Source organism: Triticum dicoccoides, chromosome 4A, assembly GCF_002162155.2.
Source record: "Triticum dicoccoides isolate Atlit2015 ecotype Zavitan chromosome 4A, WEW_v2.0, whole genome shotgun sequence".
NCBI classification, from domain to species: Eukaryota; Viridiplantae; Streptophyta; class Magnoliopsida; order Poales; family Poaceae; genus Triticum; species Triticum dicoccoides.
In genome coordinates, this window is record NC_041386.1 from 602,109,110 (window position 1) to 602,126,842 (window position 17,733).

Here is a 17,733-nt window from a genome sequence, read left to right on the forward strand (position 1 = left end):
CTACTCCCTCCGGGAGTAAGACTCCCCCCCTTTCCTAGTTGGAATAGGATTCGCGGAGGGGGGAAAAGAGGAGAGAGAGGAGGAAGGGGGGCCGGCCCCCTCTCCTTGTCCTATTCGGACCAAGGGGGGGGAGGGGCGCGCGACCCATCTATGGCCACCTCTCCTCTCTTCCACTAAGGCCCACTAAGACCCATATACCTCCCGGGGGGTTCCGGTAACCTCCCGGTACTCCGGTAAAATCCCGATTTCACCCGGAACACTTCCGATATCCAAACATAGGCTTCCAATATATCAATCTTTATGTCTCGACCATTTCGAGACTCCTCGTCATGTCCGTGATCACATCCGGGACTCCGAACAACCTTCGGTACATCAAAATGCATAAACTCATAATATAACTGTCATCGTAACCTTAAGCGTGCGGACCCTACGGGTTCGAGAACAATGTGGACATGACCGAGACACGTCTCCGGTCAATAACCAATAGCGGAACCTGGATGCTCATATTGGCTCCTACATATTCTACGAAGATCTTTTATCGGTCAGACCGCATAACAACATATGTTGTTCCCTTTGTCATCGGTATGTTACTTGCCCGAGATTCGATCGTCGGTATCCCATACCTAGTTCAATCTCGTTACCGGCAAGTCTCTTTACTCGTTCCGTAATATATCATCCCGCAACTAACTCATTAGTTGCAATGCTTGCAAGGCTTCAGTGATGTGCATTACCGAGAGGGCCCAGAGATACCTCTCCGACAATCGGAGTGACAAATCCTAATCTCGAAATACGCCAACCCAACATGTATCTTTGGAGACACCTGTAGAGCACCTTTATAATCACCCAATTACGTTGTGACGTTTGGTAGCACACAAAGTGTTCCTCCGGCAAATGGGAGTTGCATAATCTCATAGTCATAGGAACATGTATAAGTCATGAAGAAAGCAATAGCAACATACTAAACGATCAGGTGCTAAGCTAATGGAATGGGTCATGTCAATCAGATCATTCAACTAATGATGTGATCCCGTTAATCAAATGACAACTCTTTGTCCATGGTTAGGAAACATAACCATCTTTGATTAACGAGCTAGTCAAGTAGAGGCATACTAGTGACACTCTGTTTGTCTATGTATTCACACATGTATTATGTTTCCGGTTAATACAATTCTAGCATGAATAATAAACTTTTATCATGATATAAGGAAATAAATAATAACTTTGTTATTGCCTCTAGGGCATATTTCCTTCATTTCCGCACACAAAAAAACAGTTCCCTAAGAACAAATCAGTTAGTGGCATTGATATTTAACCTTAAATGTCAAAAATATCAGTTGGTGGCATGGAAAATAATGAAATAATTACACAAAAATGTGTTTTTTTCACATATAAGAACAAGCATGTAATAATAGAATTTCTTAAAAGTAAGTTTCATAATAAGGAATGAATAAGAGTGGCATTGATATTACCATCAAAGAAGAAAGAAAATTAAATAAAAACTAAAACAAGAAAACAGAATAATGAAATTTTCTAAGAACGAATGAATTAGTGGCACTATTATTACCCTTTGGAAAGAAAAAAAATTGCACATAGTTTACATAAAAATTATGTTTTTTATAATATGCAAGAACAAACATATAATAGTGGAATTTTCGCAAAAAAGTACACTAAGAAAGAATCAGTTAGTGGAATTGATATTTGATCTTAAACAAAGAAAGAAAAATGACAGATTTGCACATAATTTACATAGAAATTACGCATTTTCATAATATGCAAGAATAAACATATAATAGTGAAATTTTCGCAAAAAAGTACACTAAGAAGGAATCAGTTAGTGGAATTGATATTTAATCTTAAACAAAGAATGAAAAATGACAAATTTGCACATAATTTACATAGAAATTATGCATTTTCATATTCATTTGCACATAATTTACATACAAATTGCGCATTTTCATAATATGCAAGAATAAACATATAATAGTGGAATTTTCGCAAAAAAGTACAGTAAGAAAGAATCAGTTAGTGGAATTGATATTTGATCTTAAAGAAAGAAAGAAAAATGACAAATTTGCATATAACTTACATAGAAATTATGCATTTTCGTAATATGCAAGATTAAACATATAATAGTGGAATTTTCGCCAAAAAGTACAGTAAGAAAGAATCAGTTAGTGGAATTGATATTTGATCTTAAAGAAAGAAATAAAAGTGACAAATTCGCACATAATTTACATAGAAATTACGCATTTTCATAATATGCAAGATTAGACATATAATAGTGGAATTTTCGCAAAAAAAAGTTCCCTAAGAAGGAATCAGTTAGTTGAATTGATATTTGACCTTAAAGAAAGAAATAAAATGAAATAAAAACTTAACAAAATCAAAGTAATATTGTTTTTAAGGAAAAATGAATTAGTGGCACTGGTATTACCCTTTAAGAAGAAATAAAATAAAATTAATTAAATCAAATAGTGAAAAAATGCACGCAATTTTTTTAATCATATGCAAGAACAAGTATATAACGGTGGAATTTCTCAAAAAGAAGTTTGATAATAAGGAATGAGTTAGAGTGGCATTAATATCACCCTTAAATAAGAAAGAAAATACAAGGAAAACAAAAACAAAAACAAAAAATAATGAAATTTTGTAAGAATGGATGAATTAGTGGCATTAATATTACCCTTTGGGAAGAAATAAACTAAAAAAAATGACAACATTTGCACATAATTTTCATAAAGTACGCTTTGTATAACAAAAATAAACTTATAGTAGAGAAATTTCACAAAAAGGAGTTTCTTAAGAAGGAATAAATTAATAACAATGGCTTTTCCATTTAAGAAGAAAAAAGTGAAACAAATAATGACAACATTTGCATAAAATTTACATGGAAATTGTGCTTATCATAATATGTAAGAATAAACATTTAATGGTGGAATGTCTGCAGGAAAGAAGTTTCCTCAGAAGCAATAAGTTGGATTCATACTTATCTAAAAATAATAAAATCAGCAAGCATTGCCAACTATTAGTACTATTGTTAGAATCACTTCATTAATTTGCCCTACTCGTGCTGATGACTAGCTAGCTAATACTCGTCCACCAGCTGAGCTGGGCAAAGATACACCACAGTAAATACTTGAGACCCAACAACACAGGTCTATGCACCATCATTTCATTGCCTAACAACAATGCAAGGCAAGTATTTCAGACTGATGCAGTATGAACTAACTAGGCAGTGGAAACCACTTAATAATTTACAACAGCAGCCATCAACATCCCTCCCTATGTACACCTAGTCGATGGCACCTACTGTACACAAAACAAACAAATGTCTTTTGCAACAAGACTGAATGTTAAGGAAGATGCATGCTGGAGACAAGTTAGTCAGTCCCAGCCCATGAGCATGTTGGTGACGCTGTCGACGATCTTGCTCCGCACCGAGCACGAGAGCTCGTGTTCGTCCTCCCCCAGGTGCACCCTGTACACTTCCCATTCCCGATCGTCCACCACATGCCTTCCGATCTCAGCCTACAAACCAAGAATGAACAAGCGATCAGAGCGAGGTGTGTGCTTGTCAGACAGGAATGAACATGATTTCATTACCAAGAAGACTCGTCTATGGAGGTTCTTAAGCGCGAGCGTGATGTCATACAACACCAGCGGTCTGCCCTTCCCGGACACCTCCACCGGGTTCGCCACCAGCAGCTCCGAGTCGGGGCCCCGGTTCACCAACGCCACGCGGAGCGGCCGCAGCAGCTCCATCCTCAGGCGGGAGCACATGCTTCTCTGTTTCTGCTGGTCAAGTATCTTGTTCCCATCCGACTGCACCGCGAACAGATCCACCTCGCACCGGCCCTTCTGGCCCGCGTAGAACCGGCCATACGAAATCTGACAGCAAACACAACTCCCTACTCAATACATATCCCACCCAAAGAAAGAAATAAATACTGAATTACCTGGATGTTGCAGTCCTTGACTGTTCTCATGATGTCGTACAGGAGGCCCTTGTGGTCGCCGCACTGTATCTGAATCAGGGTGTGCACGGGGCTGAGGGAGTTGTCCATAGTGACCGACAGGCTACCGCTGGACCTCGATTGCTCCTCTATGGCATCTACCTCGCTGAACATCTGCTCCAGGACAACAGGCGACAACAATGCTGAAGCTTGGAGGCAACAAGACATGTCCTCCGTCGCGGATTCTATTTCGCAACTCGTCACGGAGTCGCCTAAGACACTCTGGAGCTTTTCATAGGCCTCTTCCCTCCTGCTCTTTGTGTGTAGAAGTTCCCTGAAATCATTGCACGAGGTATCCGTTCATTTACCGTCACAAAGGTAGACATACTTATATTTGAAATGATGGACATCAATTACTAAACATAAGCCATGCAGATTTTCTATTTCAAATGATGTACTCCCTCCGTAAACTAATATAAGAGCGTTTAGAATACTAAAATAGTGATCTAAACGCTCTTATATTAGTTTACAGAGGGAGTACCTTAGTAAACATAAACTAGAGAGCTGAAGATTACCTAGTAAACTATGAAAGAAAACATGACTGAACAACTTCATACTGCTAAGAGAAGCAATTAACGAGTTATAGAGGATCATATGCTCTCATGATAAATTCGCAAGAAGGTTCTCTAATTATGCATATCCTAAGACAATACCATATCCCTTGAGAAATGAACACTGTTCAACCAGCAGGTTGCAAAAAGTCAACAATACTTTGTTATGGGATTGACAAACAAAATAACCTATGGGAGGCACCGAAAAGAATGTACGAGGAGATAAGAAATGGACCTAGCATCAGTGATGAAGAAAAGGTCCATCACTCTCCCATCTGGCGTGGTGGAGACCTTGACCCTCCTAATTGTGAGTTCCATCTCGGAGAGCACGCACGTCACGTCTGCAAATCAGACAAATCCCACCAAGCAGGTCAGGATTAGACACTTCCTTTGCACACATTATGAATCCTGTCATGCTCTTTCACTGGGAAAAACATTTCTCAAACATGCCCACTAACACCTCCAAGTGAGGACTAGACATCCTAAATTCTTACAATTATCATATACTAGGAAATACCAGGGTCACAAGAATTGGGGTGCCAAACAATATACATCGATTACATCACAGTAGATAAACACACGAATTCCTCCGGTTGCTTGCGTATGTGAGCGGTCTACCAGGAGACGAATGAATGATAGTCTCACAAGAAACCATAGAAGAAAGTCAGTCAATAGTCAATGTAATCCGGAGGGCTCGGCGAGTCAGGGTGTTTTCTTCGGTCAGTCAGTCGATCAGTAACATCATAGACTAGCAAGTGCCAAACAAAATACTCCCTCTGTAAACGAATATAAGAGTGTTTAGATCACTATTTTAGTGATATAAACACTCTTATATTTCTTTAGGGAGGGAGTAGCAAGTAATTCTTGTAAAACGGCATCTGACATAGACAGCATGGATCAAGCAGTACCTAGAAAGAAGCACGCACTTTGTTGACAAGCACACACAGCACAGCATCTAATAATCTGAAGCAGACACGATATGAGAGAGAGGTGGTGAACTGAAGAAATCTAGTATTACCGTGGAGGAGGCCCATCCGGTCGTAGCAGCAGAACTTGAGCAGGAACACCTGGGGCTCGGCGTCGGGGTCCTGGAGGCCGGCGGCGGCGAGGTAGGCGCTGTCGACGCCGAAGGGCGCCGGGACGGGGCAGAGGTCGACGAGGCGGTCCTTGAGGACGTCCCAGGCGACGGCCCGGCCTCGGCGCGCGGCGACCCAGAGCACGATGTAGCACCAGCGGCCGTCGGTGCTCATGTCGCCCTTGTGGACGTTGAGGCCGAAGAGGAGGACGAGGCGGCAGAGGTCGCAGCCCAGGCCCGTCTTGTCGGGGCAGCTCACGGTGACCACGGTGGGGTCCCCCGCGCCGTCCCCGTGCACGATTTGGACCACCTCGTCGCTCGGGCTCGGGATCCCCATCCCTCTCTCTGTTGTTGGCGAGAGATGGGCTCAAAAACCAAATCTTTGGGCTGGTTCGGTTGGTTGGTTGCTCCGTCCGTCCGTCCGGAAAGGGGAAGTTTGCTCACTCCGTCGTTCCACTCGCTGGTTAGTATTTGGAGGTGGGTATTCCCTTGTCTGGTGTTGGTGGCCGGCCGGAGGGGAAGGGGAAGGGGAAGGCTCTTTGTTGGCATGATAATCTGAGTGAGGATGGAGGATGGCATGTATAAGGAGGTGAATAAATCTTTTGTTGAAAAATTTGTGTCTGGAAATAAAAAGAACAAAAAAGAAAAGAAAAAAGTTTCAAACTTGGGAGCCACATCAAGGGAAGAATAGTCTTTCTTTCATGTTGCATGTGGCATGGACAATACTTTCCACAAGTGAGAGTGACATGTGGTGCAATATGTACCGTCACCGTGTATATATATATATATATATATATATTGCAAAGCGGCGAAGAGATCCACATCAAGGGAAGAATATGTCCCCGGTAACTAGCTAAGCAAACACGTGCCACAACGCAACAAGTCAAGCACAAAGCGAAGAGATCTCTTTTTATGGTGGTGGTGGTGGTGGTGGCATTTCTTAATTCAGTTTTACCATCTCTTTTCACTGCAAAAGAAATGAGGCAACCATTCTATCATCTTTTCACTGCAAAGGATGACGTTTTAGGTTGAAAAATCAAACCACCATTGCAGTGCAGTGCCCCATGCCAACCCAGGTCCATCATATGAAGGTTTGATTTGCGCTGCCTTTAATTACTTTTATGTTGTGGCTGGTGGCATTTCTTAATTTTACCACTAGTACTACTACTACTACTACTTGTACCACCACGTACTGAAAATATTGTACTCCTAGCTAACATCCACCCATCCACCATGTACAGACAGACAATTGAAGTCCGTCCGTCCATTTGGTATCTTCCAATCCATGTCCTTGTCTCGAGCGTCGTCGCCGGCTGGATACTTCTCCCTCCATGGCTGTGTGTGTGGCGATCAAATCCGAATTACACATGCCGCTCTACGTCATCTTCTAATGTTGTGTTTCGTCATCATCATATGATTCTCCTTTTTGTGAAAATGACTCTTATTTATTTTAAAAGCTCACCAAAATCACAAAGCACCCTAAATATAATTAAAAAATAACATCATCAAACGACCACTTATACAAAGGCTGCTAACAGTCGGGTTTATTAATTTTATCAAGGAACCGACAGCCAGTTTCGTCCGGGCGACAATTAGACATGGATTGAATTGTTTTTCATTGCAGAGAAGAAGATCGACAAGGAAGAGACATATACAGTGAGTGAGTGATGAAATACTCCTACTGGTGGAGTAGAGCAGAGTGGGAGTCTAATACAGTGAGTGAGTGAGTAAGTGATGGCTGTCAGATCTGAATCTCAGCTACCATTCCTACTCTTTGGATACATACACCACCAAAGTCCAAAGAGTAACCACTTATTATTAGCTACCAGGAGTAATTAACTAACTAAATACTACATGTAAAGAGATACACCAGAGATTTAATCTTATACTCTATCCATAAAGAAATATAAAAGCGTTTAGATCACTAAAATATGAAGTACCATTTTCTATACCTTTCTTCCATCTTCATCGCTGCTTTCTCCTGATACGGCCAGTTAGGAAATTGTGTGGGTGATGCATGTCTAGGCATACAATTTAGTTTTAGAAAGTTCACCAACCACACAACTCCCTAACTAGCCATAGCATGTGAACAAAGCTGAAATCTAGTATTAGTTTAGAGTCAGCCATCGTGCACACACGGCTAGGCATACAATTTAGTTCGAGAATATACACCACCCAAATGATTTCTTATATGGCTACATCCTGTGAACAAAATTGACATGTATTAAGTCATTGTTCAGACACGGCTAGGCATACATAAAATCTAAGCTTGAGAATGTGCTTCACCCACACGATTCTCAAGCTGCCCGCATCATGTGAAGTTAAAATACACTTCCTCCGTCTCAAAATTCTCATCTTACATTTGTCTAGATATGAATGTATCTAACACTAAAACGTAACTAAATACATCCGTATTTAAACAAATCTAAGATAAGAATTTTAGGACGGAGGGAGTATTAATTTAGAGTCAGTCATCATGCACTCACCGCTAGGCATACATAAAATTTAAGCTTGAGAATGTGCTTCACCCACACAATTCTCAAGCTGCCCGGATCATGTGAAGTTAAGATATACTACCTCCGTCCGGGTTTTTAAGTCCCCCCGACCGGAACGCACGGACCAAGGCAGGATCTGCTGCAGCAGCAGCAGATATTGTGGCAGAGCGACGGCCAACGAGCTTCGCGCAGTTATTACTGCATGCATGCAACGCTTCGCTTTTTCCTTGCACGCGTGCATGCAGTACTCTCGCTTGCATGATCCGGCGTGGGCGCCGTGACCCAATCAACTTGCTCCCTCGCTAGCATCCATTGGACAATTCATCATGCCACGGATCGATCAACCATCCATTGGTCAATTCACGATGCCACGGATCGATCAAAGCTCGGCCAGAGAAAAAATGGCGCCAGCAGCTTTGAATTGATTGCGCTTTGGGAAGACGCGGCGCCTTCACTTTTTGCATGGCGCCCGAGGGAGCGGCCCTGTAAATGTGGTACGAGCGTGCGGCACCGAGGGGACCTAAAAACCCGGACGGAGGTAGTATTAATTTAGAGTCAGTCATCATGCACGCATGCCTAGACATGCAATTTACCTTGAGAAAATGCACCGCCCACGCGATTCCCTAGCACCCCACCATGCGAACAAAATTGACATGTACTAATTCAAAGTGAGTCATCATGCACTCAAGCAGGCATACAATTCAGCTGAAAAATGTGCATTACCAACATGATTCCCTAGCTGGCCGCACAAATGTGAACATAGCTAGCATGTATTAATTAGAGAAATTCATCATACACGCATACCCAGATATACATTTTCACTTAAAAATGTGCACCACCTACATGATTCTCTAGCTGGCTGCACCATGGGAACAAATTTGACAAGTACTCCCTCCGTTTCAAATTACTTGTCTGAAAAGTGGATAAAAATGGATGTATCTACAACTAAAATATGTCTAGATACATCTATTTATGCGACAAGTAATTCCCGATGGAGGAAGTATTAATTTAGAGCCAGCCATCTTCCATGCACGCCTAGGCATACAATTTAACTTGAGGATGTGCACCACCCACACAATTCCCTAGCGGTTCACACCATGTGAACAAAGTTGAAATGTATTAATTTAGAGCCAGTCATCATGCACGCACGCTTAGGCCCGGTTTTTTTCTTCTTAGATGCCAGTTGTCTTATCCTGATGTATTATCTTGTGGGTGTTTCCCTCACTAATCTTGGAATATAAGCAGGGGATCAAGTTTGCATAAAAATAAAGAAAAAAACACACTTGGCACACCGGCCCACCGTTGCAGTACAGTGCAGTGCTTCCAACCCAACCCAACTCCATCATACAAAGAGTATCATAGGAAGGAGGGAAGATCCACATCGTTGTCTACTTCGATTTGTGTTGCTGCTTCTTTTTCTTCCTTTTCTATGGCGGGGATGACGGTATTTCTTAAATTTACCACTAGTACTACAAGTACCACGACGGTACAACCAAAATTCTTAAGACGGACAATTCAAGTCCGTCCATTTGGTATCCACCCAATCCATCCACATGTCCTTGTCACGTGTGTCGTCGTCAGCTAGATACTACGTACTCCCTCCATCGATCCATCCATGGGCATGGATAGATCCCATCTCGGGCCGTGTGTGGCAATCAAATCCTAATTACACATGTTGTCATCTTCTAACTTCACATTTCGTCATCATCATCATCATCATCATTATATCTAATTTACTGTTTGTTTTTGCCATCATCCATGAGTTACATACGTATATACAGGGAGGTTGCTAACAGATAACAACCATGTTTATTTTAGGGTAATGTTATTCAGTGAACCGCTGGCTGGGAAATGATGGCAAAACAAACATTTTTCACAGCAATTGTATTGTCTAAAGCATAGCAATTTTTCCAGTGAACATGGCAACTTTCACAACAAATTTTTGAAGAAAGTACCGATTGATCCTCGCGGCCCTCGCGTCGTCCCCTTGGGCGACTCGGGGGCGACTAGGGTTCCGCCGCCGCCGCCAGCCCCCTCCACCCCCTTCCTCCTCCTCGCCGCTACCAGAGACGGCCGCCGGGAAGCCCGCGCGGACGCCGGTGAAGGTGGCGGCGGGGATCTCGGCGCTCCTCCCCCTCTTGGAGGCCCGTGGTTCCTGGGGCGGCGGCCCTTGCCGGAGAGGCGACGTCGTCGGGCGGTGGGCGGCGTTCGCAGGGGGTGCTGGCCAGCGTGCCCGGCCGCGCGGGCGGCAGGTGGCTGGTGGAATCCGGCCACGGCGTGAAGCTTTCTTCGTCAGATCTGGAGGTGTGAAATCCCTATTCCCTGCTGCCTCTCTCTCGCCTCCGGTGTGGGCTAGCGTTTCTGGCTCCGGCGTTGCTGCGTGTTGGTGGCCAGCTAGGGAACCAGGGGAAAGCTTGGCCGGTCCGGCCGGCCCGGCGGCGGCAACGCCCAAGGGCGCTGCTTTCCTCCATGGGGGCGCAGCCGAGGGCCCCTGCTCTCCACCCCGATCCCCCTGCCCGGGTGAAAACCTTTATCCTCGGCGGATTTGGCGGCGGCGGCGCCTTGCGCGTCGTGACCTTGCTGGAGGCGTCGTCAAGGGTGCGGGGCTCGGTCGGGAGGTTATGCAGGTGAGGGATTGAGCTACCTCCTCTGCGTCGTCCGATTCCTTGAAGCTTGTCTCCAACTAGTTGGGTATGGACTGTGGCGGAGCAGCCGGCGCGGCATATCCCAAATCGATGTGGTCATCCTACGTCCACCTTGTGATGCGAGGGCAACATTCTTCCAGCTCTAGGGTGAGCTTGTCGAAATCCCGATGGTGCGGTGCCTACGTGCCATGGCGAGGGGGAAGGGTCCCTTTTCGGTGATTGAGAGGGAAGATGTTGGTTCCCTTCTTCTCTAGGTGTTCCTGGAGCACGGTCCATCCTTGAAGGTCGGCTATGTCCTGCTGTGCTGCTTCGTTTTCTGCTACATATGATCCTAGTGTGGAGTGCTCGGCCTGTGCTAGCTGCAATTCATTTGCGGCTTGCGGAGGTTGTAGTGAGTAGGCTTTCCAGTGTTCCCCATTGTATCGTTCTGACCGTTGTAAGTTGGATTGTCTGTTGTAACTCCTGGCCGGTTGATGGCTTTGTTAATTCAAAGCCGGGCTCTTCGCGAGCCTTCGTTCTAAAAAAAAAACTTTCACAACAAATTCTTGTTTTGCCTGAAATTACCATGTGCTTTTGAAGGATCTGTCATTCTCCCACAAAGTAATATGCCATAAAAAAATATTCGCAAATGCCGTACCTTCTAGCGAACGTTTGATGGCTATTGTGATCCTTATCTTATCATGGAACCAAGACAAACAATCTGCCCAAAACCGAGCACTCCGTTCATGAAGCTATTGATGAAGAAGATAGGAGATGAGCTCCAGAACTGAGGGCTCACTGGCAATGGTCTCCCGGCTGCTTGGGTGAGCCGCCGGCAGCCTTTGTGTTGTGCCAATAATCAAACACGTGCCACACACACAAGTCAAGCGGTGGTAAAGGAGATCAGGAGCTCTCATGCTTCTCCATTCCATTTTAGGCTGAAAAATCAAACATGGATATGGTGCAGTCCAGTCCAATGCAGTGCCACCAACTCCACCAGTAGATATGAAGGAAGGAAGATCCACACCGATCGATCGCGTCTGGCTTTGATTTGTACTGCCTTTTGTTTTGTTTTGTTTTGTTTTGTTTATGGGGTGGTGGCATTTCTTAAGTTTACCACTAGTCGAGAGAGTGGCATTTCTTATGTTACAACCAAAATTGCCCGTGTGTGTTGGTTATGCTTTGTTACGGGCTACATCAGCATCTGGGAGCTGCAAAAGCCGAAGCAAAAGCCCAAACAAAACAGGGCCTAGTGATTTACCGCTCGTTTTTGGCCCCATCCGAATCCGAAGTTGCAATATCACTAGATTCGTCATGCAGTTTTCTTTTCATAATTTTATTTCTGTAGCGTCTTTAGTTTATCCCATCAACGTATACGTACCTACCTAGCTACTGGGTGGTACATGTGCACGTATGCAATGTACCTACCGCTGCCACACCGATCTGGTGGTAGCGGTGGAGTAGACAAGAGGACTGCTCTGCTCTGCTCTAATACAGTGAGTTGAGTGAGTGGCAGCTGCCATCAGATCTGAATCTCGGTCAGCTTGCATTTGTACTCCACAAGCAACCAAGTGTATCACAGTATTAGCCAAGGAGATAGGTAGGAGTAGTAACTAACTAGACGACCAAATTTCATTCCTTCCTTGCTCTCAAAGCAAACTTCATCACTACTAGTACGACGACAACAACAACAACAACAACAACAACATTTTCATTATTATTTTCACATCAAGTTACTACCAACATATATACCTAGTAGTACTACCTGCCACATTCTGTAACAACCAACTGCCAACATATATAGCTAGGTACTCCCTCCGTTCCATAATTCTTGTCGTGGTGGTTTTAATTCAAACAACGACAAGAATCAGGAACGGAGGGAGTCGACAACATCTTGTGCTGTTTATTACCTCCGATCCGCACTAAATTCACAGCCAAACAAGAAAAGAAAAGAAGAGGAAGAAGAAGAAGAGCTGTGCCCAGTTCCAATCCGAAACAGACGTACTGCTGAGTTTCTTGAAGCAATTCATTACCTTAATTTCTTCCATCTTCGTCGCCTATTCGTCCCGGAACGACACCACCTTTGAACAAGAGGCCGTCCTTCCCGACGACGGCTCGCTCGTCCTCTTGCTTGCGCTTCTCGACAGGTTGCTGTTAAACCCTTTCGGCCACGCTTCTTCTTCTTCTTCGCAAATAACTCTGCAATCGTGCTACGTGCTTCAGGATTGATATATACGGAGAAAAAGTATGCAGGCATGAACATGTACAGACAGATAATGATGTAAACCAAGGCGATCGATCGGCTTTACGTGCGTACCCTTCCTGGTGACTGCGCGACGAAGAAGAAGAGCGTTTAAGTGCACCGTCGAGCAGGCGGCCACTGCAATTTTCTGCAGGCTTGAGCGCGCCGAGAGGACACAGCTCCGGAGACAACGGGTACTCGAGCTGCGGGAAACACGGCTTGTAGGACGACGTCTGCATCAAGCCGAAGCCGCCGGGGTGGCTCGGCCCGCAGGCCATGAGGCGCATCAGCAGGTTGGCCGGCTTCAGCCTGCCACTGACGGAGCCGCCCGTGGCAGCAGCAGCAGCGGCAGCCCTGTCGTCCTCCACCGGCAGAGGAAGGCACCTCCTCCTGCCGGCCGCCTCCGCCCGGATGAGGGACTGCAGGGTCCCGCTCCTCCTGCTGCGAGGCTGGTTCTCCCCTGCCGGCGCACGGGTGCAACGGGATACTTCCTCATCTACGACAATCTCCGGCCCTTCCGGCGATGATGATGCTCTTGCTGTGTCCTGTCTGTGTTGCAGCTTCACGTCGTCCCACCTCGCTTTATCATCTGTTTGTGTGGCCGCGTCGCTCCCTGCCGCTGCTGGTTTGGGGGGGCTGGGTGAGCTTGTGTCTGAGGAAGCCATGCTTGCCTTGGGGGACGAGTTGCTCGACGAGCCTGAATGTGGTGGTATTCTGCATTGCTCGTCGTCCCCAATGGTGGAGGCAGATGGTGTTGACGGCGAGTCCGGCCGGGGAAGCGGCGGTGGCACCGCGACCTCTTTCATGGTTGGAACGACAGCAGCACGAGTTGTTGTTGGTGGCGGCGGCGGTACTTCCTCTTTGATGACTGGAACAGCAGGGTAAGTTGTAGGAGTAGGAGATGGAGACTTGGAAGTCCAGCCTTGGTTTGATGATCCAGGAGAAGGAGGCGAGTCTTGTTGTCGAGCCGGCTTGCAGGGCTGAACCTTTGCATTGTCTGCACATGCTGCATTATTCTGCTGATGATCTGAAACAGTAGGGTATGATGAAGTGGCAGTTTGGAAAGGCACAAATTACAGTTGCTCATGACTCATATGGAATTAATACCTGGCACTGGCAGAGGCTCTGAGTGGTCGAATGGGAGCTCGGAGCCCTTGAGAACGTACTCTGTTCCTTGCGTGGGCAGCAGCAGATCATCCGCAGACAGGTCGTGCCACACGAACCCAGTCTTGTAGCTCCTGCATTGCATCGTTGCCTTATGAATAAACACAATGTTTGTCGGACAACAGACGGGTCTCAAGATCGATGGGTATGTATGTAGGTAGGTAGGAACCTCTTGCAGGACCAGGAATACTTGGCAGCCATGCCCTTCCCTCTCAGGGCGTCCAGCCGGCCAATCACATCTGAACAAACAAATTGCAATCATTCAAGGTAAGGCATCATCCTACAACAAACCACTAGCAGCAATAAAAATCAGGCTGCAGTAGCAGCTTACTAACTAACCTCGGAGGTAGAGGCCTTGTGGGGAGGCGAGTTGGACCTCCATGAAGTGCGGGTGCTCGAGTTGATGATTCCGGCACAGGTAGTACACCACCGCCACTCTTGTCCCCAGCTCGTGCCTCCTGGCCGGTTGTGGCTCCGGCTCCACCCTGAGTGCCTTGGTGCGCATCCCGGACGGGCTGGCGCGCCGCCTCGCCCTCCCCTCCATGGCGCTCCGTGGATCCTCCAACGACATGTATGGGTGTGTAGAGTCTGATCGGTCATGATCAGAAATAGCAGAGTCAGAAGAGATCAAGACAAGGCAGGCAAGAAACAGAATGGGGGCCGAAGAACGCGGATCAGACCTGCTGCTGCTGCTGTTCCTGGATTCAGTGAGATTGTTGTGCTTGGTCTTCCCTAGCTAGCTCTGGGTTGACAAGGGGCCGAGCCCTTTTGTAAGTAGGAGGAGGAGGAGGAGGAGGAGGAGGAGAGGAGTGTTGAGTAAGAAAGAATGAAAGAGATACGGGGACGAGTAGTTGTTTGGTGTAGTTGCTGCGCACATGGGGCACATGTAGGATGGCCACAGTACACTTGGACTTGCTCTGCTGGGTATTGGTGTACGTGGGGGGTGAGTGAGTGAGTGAGTGAGATTTGGTTCGTTGGCAGGTTTCACTTTTACTCCATGCAATGCAGCCACCTTTCCTCTTTCCTGAGCACTGCTTTGCCTTTGCATCTTCAGCCTTTTCCACATACCCCCATGCTTGCTTCCACTGCAGACCTGCCTGGTGAGTGGAGCGCCTCTTGGGTCTCGCCCTCTTTGATTTGATTCCCCTCACCTGGAGCTAGCTGATACATACAATATACACGTAAGATAATTCCTTTCATACTCACCACTAGTGCAGTTACACATAAATTTTCCAATCAAGTGACAAATTTGGATGTATAAAGAAATTCGGATGCATAGAGCTGAGATACATCCTTGATTTAGCACAACACAAACCTCAACATTATCTGGAATAAATGAGCAGCTCCTCTCGTTGGTCCATCCGTTTCTCTATGTCTTCTCTTCTATAATGCAAAGGCAGAGCTCCTGCTATTCCCGTCAAAAAAAGAAAAAAAGAAAAGAAAAGTAGAACCAATTTCCAATAATGGCTACTTCCTAGCATCTTATATTATCCCCCTGGTCCTAACCACTCCAGCAGAGCAGACATGAGCGACTAATAAGGTGACCAATCTTTACATGCATCATCATGTTATGCAAAGAGCAATCCAGTGAGAAGTAACTAGTTGCTGAGTTTGGTAGTATACCACTTTTCAGGATTCCTCCTAGAAAAGGGGCATAATTATAATTATTGTTAGTTATTATCCCACTTTGTCCTTTGGCTGAATGGAATGTCAACTAATCAGCACGTCTAATCAACCAAATGCCTATCTGCCACACGACTCAGAAATCACAATCGTACTCGTGTGCGCCATTTAAAGAGTAGCTACAGAGAACGCCTACGTGGATGATAAAGCTATAAATTGTGTACCGTTGATATGTTGAAATGTGCTGGAGAGACGCAAAGTCATGAAACAAGTAAATAGCCAAGAGGATTTGAAATGGGCAGCTGTCAGTAGTGCAAAGCGCAGCTCAGTGAGAAGTATAACCCTTTTGAGGACTCCGTCTTTTTGGCTGAACGGAATGTCAACAAAGCAGCACGTCACGTCTAATCAACCTGATGCATGTCTGCCATAACACCTCATCAACTAGACCCTCCCCATGCTGGAAGATCTCCGTCGAAAGTTGCAGCTGAGCTATAAACATAAATGTTTCATTGAGGCATGCAAGTAAGTAGATGCAATTCAGAATTCAGTTAAGCAAATACTCCTAGGGAGATCCATAATCCATAGCATGCATTCATATTCATATGGTAGTAGAAAACAGGACTCAGAGGTCATGATTGTACTTATGTGCGTCACCTAAAGAATAGAGCTGGGCATAGAACACCTATGTAGATGATACAGCTAAAAATTGTGTACGTACCAGTCATATGTTGAGATGTGGTGGAGAGACGCAAAGTCATGAAGGAACTAAATAGCCAGGAAGGATATGACAATTTGAAATCAGTACAACATTTCCTTACAGGAATGGCAGCTGTCAGTAGTGCTAAGAAAATTAATTGATTGAATTGAAAATGTACTTTTAGCAGCTCCAAACAATAGTACATTGACGGCTGCCAGGATTTCGTTGAAAGTGATGCCGACTGAACCGTCTGTTGATAAAATCGAAGACATGGTCCTACTTGTGTGCGTGTCGAAATGAAATAAATCGGAATCAATGCCGAGAGGAGGACCTAACCTAAGCAGATGATAAATAGAGATATGAATCTTGGACCGCTCGCTGCAATGGAGGATCACAAAGTCGTGGAATGAAGTAAACAGGCAAAATGATGTGAGTTAATACCATCATTCCCTATGCCGGCTACGGGAAATGAGCAAGTGCTAATAAACTAGTACTCCCTCCGTAAACTAATATAAGAGCGTTTAGAATACTAAAGTAGTGATCTAAATGCTCTTATATTAGTTTACAGAGGGAGTAGTAATGGAATGAGCGGAACGAGTAGTGCACTTGGGAACACTGAGGTGCTGAGCTATACATACATTGCTGGTCACCAAAATTTGATACTGACTGAATCATCTAGAGTATTACTATGTGAAACTAGCAACAAGATTCAGAGTTTCAGACACGATGTATTGTATACAACACCTTGTGCTCGAGAATGAATCACCGGAGCAGCTCGACCTTCTTCTTCCTCCTCCCCTTGAGGAAGAGGAAGAGGAAGAGGAAGAGGAAGACCTCCCTGTCGACCAGATCCATCGCAGTCACGGCGACTCCGGCATTGAGCCTCCCTGTTTGTTTGTGTCCAAGAACCAGTTGAAACACATTCAGATAATGCAGGTTGCTGTGCTTTGGCTTGAGCACCTCCACCAAGATCCCCTCTCCTGCAACATTTTTTTTTTCAAAAAGGGGGAAATCCTCGGCCTCTGCATCAGAAAGATGCATACATGGATACACCTGCCTGCCTCATGGTCTTCATGGTGCTGGTGTGGTGTATGTTGCAATGGCGCAGCGCAGGAGGTTACCGGGGATGGGGAAATGGTTGATGGCGCTGCGCATCAGGACGTGGAAGAGGCGCAATCGAGCGGCGAGGAGAGGGAGCGTAGGGTTAGGAGGAGGAAGGCGATGAGGATGATGGCGGCGACGGCATGGG

General features: G+C 45.6%; 2 protein-coding genes across 2 annotated transcripts; both read right to left on the bottom strand.

The window, feature by feature from the left end:
• Window positions 1–3,109: 3,109 nt before the first annotated feature.
• LOC119287220 (ACT domain-containing protein ACR10-like) lies at window positions 3,110–6,209 on the bottom strand. The gene is made up of 5 exons (XM_037566745.1): window positions 5,583–6,209; window positions 4,800–4,905; window positions 3,957–4,287; window positions 3,604–3,888; window positions 3,110–3,528 (listed from the first exon to the last, which is right to left on the bottom strand). Exons 1-5 carry the CDS (start codon window positions 5,974–5,976, stop codon window positions 3,385–3,387), a joined length of 1,260 nt encoding a protein of 419 aa, XP_037422642.1. The 5' UTR covers window positions 5,977–6,209; the 3' UTR covers window positions 3,110–3,384.
• A 6,198-nt stretch (window positions 6,210–12,407) lies between these two features.
• On the bottom strand, window positions 12,408–14,968 carry LOC119287221 (uncharacterized protein KIAA0754-like). Its single transcript, XM_037566746.1, has 6 exons — window positions 14,845–14,968; window positions 14,504–14,752; window positions 14,334–14,403; window positions 14,108–14,238; window positions 13,076–14,027; window positions 12,408–12,957 (listed from the first exon to the last, which is right to left on the bottom strand). Exons 2-6 carry the CDS (start codon window positions 14,733–14,735, stop codon window positions 12,816–12,818), a joined length of 1,527 nt encoding a protein of 508 aa, XP_037422643.1. The 5' UTR covers window positions 14,736–14,752; window positions 14,845–14,968; the 3' UTR covers window positions 12,408–12,815.
• Between the last annotated feature and the right edge of the window lie 2,765 nt (window positions 14,969–17,733).

What these genes read in the sequence shown, in the direction of transcription:
- LOC119287220 (XM_037566745.1), bottom strand. Translation starts at nt 5,976, where the DNA reads ATGGGGATCCCGAGCCCGAGCGACGAGGTGGTCCAAATCGTGCACGGG. An exon ending in TCAAGGACTGCAACATCCAG is followed by an intron (nt 3,889 to 3,956) that starts GTAATTCAGTAT and finishes GTTTGCTGTCAG; the next exon opens with ATTTCGTATGGCCGGTTCTA. An exon ending in TCCATAGACGAGTCTTCTTG is followed by an intron (nt 3,529 to 3,603) that starts GTAATGAAATCA and finishes CTTGGTTTGTAG; the next exon opens with GCTGAGATCGGAAGGCATGT.
- LOC119287221 (XM_037566746.1), bottom strand. Translation starts at nt 14,735, where the DNA reads ATGTCGTTGGAGGATCCACGGAGCGCCATGGAGGGGAGGGCGAGGCGG. An exon ending in ACAAGGCCTCTACCTCCGAG is followed by an intron (nt 14,404 to 14,503) that starts GTTAGTTAGTAA and finishes TTGTTTGTTCAG; the next exon opens with ATGTGATTGGCCGGCTGGAC. An exon ending in TATTCCTGGTCCTGCAAGAG is followed by an intron (nt 14,239 to 14,333) that starts GTTCCTACCTAC and finishes GATGCAATGCAG; the next exon opens with GAGCTACAAGACTGGGTTCG.